The 7,786-nt window shown below is 41.7% G+C and overlaps 1 protein-coding gene across 1 annotated transcript; it reads right to left on the bottom strand.

Annotated features, from left to right (window-relative positions):
• Positions 1–2,118: 2,118 nt before the first annotated feature.
• On the bottom strand, positions 2,119–3,660 carry LOC125414460 (tripartite motif-containing protein 59-like). The gene has a single exon (XM_048456493.2). The coding sequence runs from the start codon at positions 3,328–3,330 to the stop codon at positions 2,119–2,121; it is 1,212 nt and encodes a 403-aa protein (XP_048312450.1). The 5' UTR covers positions 3,331–3,660.
• Positions 3,661–7,786: the final 4,126 nt, after the last annotated feature.

The raw sequence follows: 7,786 nt of genomic DNA, 5'->3' as shown, positions 1-7,786 counted from the left end.
GTATTATTTTTCAAAATTTTCATCTCTACAGGGAAAAGACATTTTTAAAAGTATATACAAAAGCTTAGTTCTCATTTTTGTTACTGTCTGTCAATCTGGGGCCACTCAGACATCTAAACCACGTAGTGCTCCTCACTCTATTGTTTGGAACTCAAGGTTCAATGGAAAAAACCAAATAACTTTTCACCACTAGACTCAAGGGTGAGTGTCTGGAGATTATCAAGAGGTCAAAGCAGATCTCATTACATCTATCCACATGGGGGTTGACAGAGAAATGCAGGGTTGTGTTTTAGGAAGAGGCCTCTTGCTTGTCCTGGCCGCCCAGAACAAAAATAACCATGCAGAAACTATATTTTTTCAATAAAATACCAAGTTTTAAAAAATATATTGTTATACTTAACCCAGAATTTCCAAATGTGTTTTGTAAATTGTACAAGCTCAGTCTCATGGTAAAGATATAAAACAGTAAGTATATAGTAACTTACCAGAAAACAGGGTTGCACACTAAAAATTGTCAAGCCTTTAAGGTAATACTCGGCGTATGCTTGTTTAGGTTGAAATGTAAGTTTCAGTTAATAACACCAACCTTGGCCTGCTCCAGTTTTTAAAGCATGATAAACACTGATGAGAATGTTCTCCCACCTACCATGGCACTGCATTATTCTGCTTTGTTGCTCATCTGTACAAAGAAGTTAGTAGCCCCTTGAAAAATGTCTTAGCTAACATTGTTTGCTAATATTTACATTTAAAAATAGCACTCAGTGTGACCTATGTGTCTTTTAAAAACTGAACACTGTATCCCCTCACCTCCATTACATCTTCTGAATGGCCTCAGTAGGTAATAATTATGCTAGATAAAATCTGATCTGTTAAGTGGACCTAATGATTTAATCTTAGTGATTAAACTTTTTTTTTTCATACAGTATCCTGCTGGTATGTATGCCTACATGCCAGAAGAGGGCACCAGATCTCATACATGGTCTTGAATCAGGCCGTGTCACTGCTGGGAATTGAACTCAGAACCTCCAGAAGAGCGGCCAGTGCTCTCTCTGAGCCATCTCTCCAGGCCCTAATGTTAAACTTCTAAGCGCTTTAACCTTGACTTTAACACAGCTATATAATGAATCTAGAACCTTTGAAATAAGATCCCCAGAGCTAGGGATTCAAGAGTAGCCCATTTGGCTATTTTAATGACAGCGAACCAAAGTTATACTGCAAACATGCTAGTCCTTGTTAAGGGAATTAAAGGTTGCCTTAATGAGTTCTTTTAAGATTATCTAATTATGGCAGCTCATACTTATAATTACCAGTACTTGGGCTGTAGAGTGAGACCATTTTAAGATATAGTTTATATGAATTCTATTAAATGAATCACGTCAACATGATTGTCATAATATACATGTTTCATATAGTTTTTATGTAAGAATATGTCTAAAACACTACAAAAGAAAAATATATACTTGTTTTGCTTTCTGGTGCTGGAGACAAGGGCTCTGCCTTTTTGACCTTTGTTTGTATTTTAGGGATATCAATATGATATCCAGACTGACCCTAACTTAAAAAATTCTCTAGCCATTAAACTCAGATCCTAAACATAAAGTTTATATAAAATAAGTACTAGACACTTGCTTTATCCGAAAGCTCTATTTGGAATGAATGTTCTTGATTTATGTTTGACCAAAAAGATGTTTAAGCAATCCTAGCCTGCATTTTAAAACTTTTCCCACCTCCATTTATACACTGAAAAGTTTCAAATCACATCAAAATAGATATGTGGATAAAGAATCTTGTTAGTTTTTCTAATCTAATATCTACATATACAAAGAACTGCAAAGCTACTGTAGCATGTTATAGTAAAAAAGAAATGCTTGTTAGAAAGATTATTTAAAATTTTGACTGTCAAGCCAATAAAATATTCAAATCAAAAATTATAATTTTCCAATTTGATTTGAATCATCTTTCAGATAATGTATCATTTCTTGCACCGTTTCTCTCCCACCATGGAAGGTTTACCATATTTCTATGTAAGTTTGCTACTTATGCTACCCAGCTTCCATCTAGCAATGGTCAGCTTCTGCTAAACAGGAGACGGCCACTTAAAACTGTTCATTTGGGTTTTCAGCGAGAAACTATTTTCCACATGATTTCCTTTAACAAATATAAATTATAGCATACCATATTTTTTAAGTCATTTAAGTTATTAGATAAACTTTGGTAAACAGACAAAGAGACTTCAGAGAAACATCTTAAAGTGATTTCATTTAGGAAGGTGATTATGCATTGGTTGAAAAAGAGTATCAACATTAATATCACTGAAATCAGTGAAATCACAGCAATATTTAAAATTTTAAAGAATTCAAGTTCTTTTTCATATTTGTCAGGCCAGGAACATGGCATCCTTTTTGAAGAAACTCTCATTTTAGGAATGACAGCTTTCTTAATATGTCCAATCTCTGTCCTGCTCCACTCTTCCTTTAATACTTGGCTTACTCGAGGGTAAATTTCTACAGGCTGAACCGCAGGAAGTGGGCTCCGTTTCAACATCTGCACACGTTGGCGGACATCATCAATTTTTTCTAGGAGTTTAAGTGGAGACTCATCTTGTAAAGCTGTAGTCACTGCCATTAACTCGAGCTGTTGTTCTCTGATCTCCTTCACCCTTTCGATCTGCGGAGTGTATTCCTGATTGATCAGCTTACCAACGTCACAGAGAGCTGCCAAAAAACCTTTCTTTTTCTGTTCTAATGTATCACTAAGCTCCTTAAAATACTGGAGAACAACTTCCTTATCACCTTGAACCATTTTTTCAAAATGACACTTCTGTTCTTCAAGCTTTTCAATAAGACGGGTGACGTCGGTCCAGTGTGTGTCGGTTAACTGTTTAAACAACTTCTGAGGTGTATCGCTTTCTTTCAGATAGAGACTCTGAAGGTCATCTATAGGATGACCATGATGTTGGCCTATAGTGAGACAATGGCCACAAACTAATTTTTTATCTAGTAGGCAATAAACATTTAATGGCTGCCTGTAGTGTTCAGGGCAGGTGACAACATCGGGGTGGTCTTCTTGCTGGTACTTTTCAATAATTGCTCTCAATGCAAAATTTACCGGTAAGGATTCTATACCAGGTAAAGAAATTTCAATAATCCTTCTGCAGTTAGGACACTTGAATGGAATTCGCAAAGGTCTCCATAACAAAGAGTTTCTAGTTGCCTGAAAAACACTTACCAGACAATTTCTACAAAATGTATGAGAGCATGGTAGGACTCTAGGATCTTTGAAAATACTGTAACAAATAGGACACGTTAACTCGTCCTCAAAATTGTGCATTTCCTGCTTTGTTGATCTTCTGATCTGGATAATGGATATACTTTATCTTCTCCCACTTCTCCAGGTTCTTTTGTTATTCGCAGAGGCCTGGAGTCCTCAGCGGCCCGGGAGGGGCGGAGCCTAGTGGCGCCGCAGCCGCCACCACCGCCACCTCCTAGCAGCTTTCGACCTTGCCGCCTGGGCAAATGAGGGCGCTGAGAGGGCGCGGGCGGCCTTTGAAAGTCAACAGGCGCCGAGGAGCTGTTCTGGGTCAAGTGAGCCTAGGGGAGCTGGGATCTTGGCTAGGAGGGGAGGCCGGGGGCTGGGATGGCGCCAGGACCGGATGGTGGGACTAGCGGCCTGGGACGCCTGGAGCTTCTGGAGGCAACTAGGCCGAGCTGGCCACGGAACCTTCCATTGTTACCTCACAGGTTCCTGGCTCTTGTCACCGCCTGGATGGAACGGCCTCCCCCTGCCCCAGTGCCTGCTGAGGCCTCAGGGCAGTGTCCCCAGCTGCCACCCCCCCACACCTGGGGCGCCTGCTTCCCCACCCAAAGAAACTGTATTATTCAAAACATTGCTTGGCCCATTAACTCTAGCTTTTTTAAAAAATATATATTTATTTATTTATTTATTATGTATACAATATTCTGTCTGTGTGTATGACTGCAGGCCAGAAGAGGGCACCAGACCTCATTACAGGTGGTTGTGAGCAACCAGTGGCTGGGAATTGAACTCAGGACCTCTTAACCACTGAGCCATCTCTCCAGCCCTTAACTCTAGCTTTTTATTGGCAAACTCTTACATCTTAATTTAACCCATTTCTAGTAATCTGCATATCGCCATGTGGCTGTGGCTTACCGGCAATGTTCTCCCTGGCCTCTGTCTCTGGTGGGGCCTCATGGCTTCTCACTCTGCCCTTCTTTCTACCAGCATTCAGTTTGTTTCCCCCTCTTCCCCACCTAGCTCTGTTTCCCTATAACTTGCTATAGACCCAAAGCAGTTCCTTTATTAACCAATGATATTCACAACACACAGAGGGGAATCCCACATTAGTTGTGTAACATGTAAAAGAAGAAAAAATATTAAGGCGAGCTAGACAAAGGGCAGGAGCTTGGGATTCTGGGCAAAGTTGTGGATGGGATGAACAAGAGTTTGTACAAAGTTGGAGCCATCTCAAATACAAGGCTACTCTCTGTGTTTGGTAGGGGAAGGAAGAATACCTTCATGACTGGGGTTTGCCTTGGTAAACGGACATTCTCTTTGCTAAAGGGAAATCTATGATCTATGGTCTCCTAAATGGTCTTTCTTACATAGTATGTAACTATGTGCCAGAGGGTAGATTTGTAGTGGCTTTTCTGATCCCATGAGGGGCTCATACTCATGGCTCCTGTAGGAACTTTAGAGAGTTAAGATTAGACAGACAATTCCCCCTATTATTTTGTCTCCTGGGCCTTACCTTTTTAGGGATTCCATCTGAGTCCTTGTAGTCATTGCCACAGGGTTTCTACTGCTGTGATGAAGCACCATTAGCAAAAAGCAAGTTAGGAAGAAAGGGGTTTATTTCAGCTTACATTTTCATATTGCTGTTCTCAGGACAGGAACTCAAGTAGGGCAGGATCCTGGAGGCAGGAGCTGATGCAAAGACCATGTAGGAGAGCTGCTTACTGGCTTGCTCCCTATGGCTTGCTCTGCCTGTTTTCTTGTGGAACCCAGGACTGCCAACCCAGAGATAGTAGCTCCCACAAGGGCTAGGCCCTTCCCCATCAATTACTAATTAAGAAAATGTCTTACAGCTGGATCTTATGGGGGCATCTTCTCAATCGAGTTTCCCTCCTTTCAGATAGCTTCAGCTTGTGTCTAGTTGACAAAAGACTGTCCAGCAGTCTTCATAACTCATTTTATGTCAGACTCCTGCCAACTCCCTGCAGCTCCTGGGATCACATTGATTGGATAGTTCACTGTGCATGGGAACTGTGCAGCATTTGGATGCCCAATAGCCCTCTCTGTGAGCTTGTTTCATTGTCTACTCTCCCATTGGGCTTGGGTCATGTGGTTTCCAGTGATCTATCTCATTGCTGTCGTCTCCTCTTTGTACCTCCTCTTCTGTATTCCTCATCTCCCTAGTCCTTCTTTGCTGAAAGAATTCTGATGGGATGCAGAGAACACAGGTAGAATTCAGGGCAGAGGAGGGAGGAGCATTCACAAGGGGCGAGAGTGAAGAGCAGCCAAAGGGAGCAGAGCAGAGCAGAGTAGAGCAGAGCAGAACTCTCTGTAAGAGAGAGACGCACAATGGGATAAGATGGTCACACCAGTCTACATGTTAGGCTGGCTTTATAGCATGTCTAAATTCTCTAGAACAGACAGCGTCCCCCGAAGGGATTGTCCTGTCTAGGTAGCTGATAGGCCTGTTTGCACTGGGAAAGTACTGCTGGGGGACAATGGTCTGTACCCTGTCAATTGCATTTTAATAAAATGCTGGTTGGCCAGTAGCCAGGCGAGAAGTACAGGAGGGGCAACCCAGGCAGGAATTAGAAGTAGGGCAATGAGAACAGGAGAATTCTGGGAAGAGGGAAGTTTCAGTCTTCAGTCATCGCCCTAGACACAGAGGAAGCCAAACACAGAGCAAGCAAGATGTGACTGCCTCGCCGAAAAAGGTACCAAGCCACGTGGCTAACACAGATAAGTATTATGAGCTTATATAGGTTATAAGAATTAATAAGAAGCCTGAACTACTAGTCCAACTAGTTTATGATTATTGTAGACCTCTGTGTGTGTATTTGGGATTAAATGGCTGTGGGACCTGGTGGGACAGAAACCCCAGTCAACAAGGTACAATGGGAAACCCTTGATCTAAAGGAGTCTCTGGCTGGCTAGTTACTAATCTAATGATTTTCTAGGAAGCTCAGAATATCCTGTCTTCACTCAGAGATGCGATTCATATCCCATTTCTTTTGAGTAACACTCATAGTTCTTCCTGCCGACTGTGAGCCCTGGCTGCCAGCATTGAGCTAACTACCTAACAAACTAATCTTCAAAGTCCAGTGGAGTTTCCCTCTAGAGATGGAGGCTTCTGAGATGACTTTGATGGGAGTTTCTCCAAGTTATTATGTGTACTCCATAGGTCCCTGAAGGAAAAATCTTGCCTGTGTTTATTTTCTCCTAGTCCCTGGGGTGTGGTAGTGGCTCTTATACAGGGCCTAAGAACTCGGAACACAGTGCAGCTTTGTGGAGTGCTCAGTCTGCCTTTACATTGGCCGGGGGGAAGAAATAGTTTTTCTCTGGTTCCCTGTGGCTGAGGAAAATATAAATGAAAAAAGCCATGTGAAGATAGAGACTTTTTGCTTTGATTATTTCAGGACTGAATTAAGAAGAACAATGCAAATTTGGTAAATTATTACTGCAAGATAAATCAGTCAAAGTGTAATATTAAGTTACATTAAAACAAATTGTACTTACTGTCAGCCATTTACAGAAGAGCCACATCAATACTTTAATCTAGAAGAGAGGACCATTGAATAGAGTAGATGCTTAAGTTAATTTGCTGCTAGACTATATCTGTCCTAAAACCTTACCTTTACCCCATAGTTAGACAGGTCCTAGTTATGAAAACTTCTAAGCCGGTTCCCAGTGAAACATTAGGTAAAACTGCCAAGTTCCTCAATGCATAGATTTGGATAACAAACATCTTGTTAGCTTAACTGGAACTTTTTTTTTAAAAAGATTTATTTATTTATTATGTATACAGTGCTCTGTCTGCATGTATGCTTGTCGGCCAGGAGAGGGTACCAAGGTCTCATTATGGATGGTTGTAAACCACCATGTGGTTGCTGGGAATTGAACTCAGGACTTCTGGAAGAACAACCAGTGCTCTTAACCTCTGAGCCATCTCTCCAGCCCATTAACTGGAACTTTTAGAAACACATTTTTCTGGATCCACCTGAAAGCCTGTTGGTATATCCTTGATTGACATTATTGTAGGTTTTAATAGGCTACAAGTAAGTAATTTTCCTTGACAAGGTAGGAAGGTAATGTGTATGCCACTCTGGAATGCAAAGTGACAATTGTTCTGCTATCCCTGCTCAAGTCAGCAGTTCCCTTCGATAACAATGAGTATTCAAGTCCAGTTTAAAAGTGTGGAGGAATCTGTAGCTCCAAGAGGAGCTGGGTGATGCAGTACCCTACTGTAAAAGGAACTGGATGGTGTGGTACCCAACTGAAAGAGGAACTGAATGATGTAGTACCCAGCTGCAAGAGGAACTAGATGATGCAGTACCCAACTGTAAGAGGAACTAACTCAAGAGGAACTGGATGATGTGGTACCCAACTGTAAGAGGAGCTAGATGATGCAGTACCCAACTACGAGAGGAACTGATGATGCAGTACCCAACTATAAGAGGAACTGGATGGTGCGGTACCCGACTGTAAGAGGAACTGGATGGTGCGGTACCCGACTGTAAGAGGAACAGGATGCTGT

This window comes from Myodes glareolus, chromosome 23, assembly GCF_982192425.1.
Source record: "Myodes glareolus chromosome 23, mMyoGla1.1, whole genome shotgun sequence".
In the NCBI taxonomy this organism is placed as follows: domain Eukaryota; kingdom Metazoa; phylum Chordata; class Mammalia; order Rodentia; family Cricetidae; genus Myodes; species Myodes glareolus.
The sequence above is the reverse complement of the archived record's forward strand: the minus strand, read 5'-3'. Positions and strand labels throughout refer to the sequence as shown.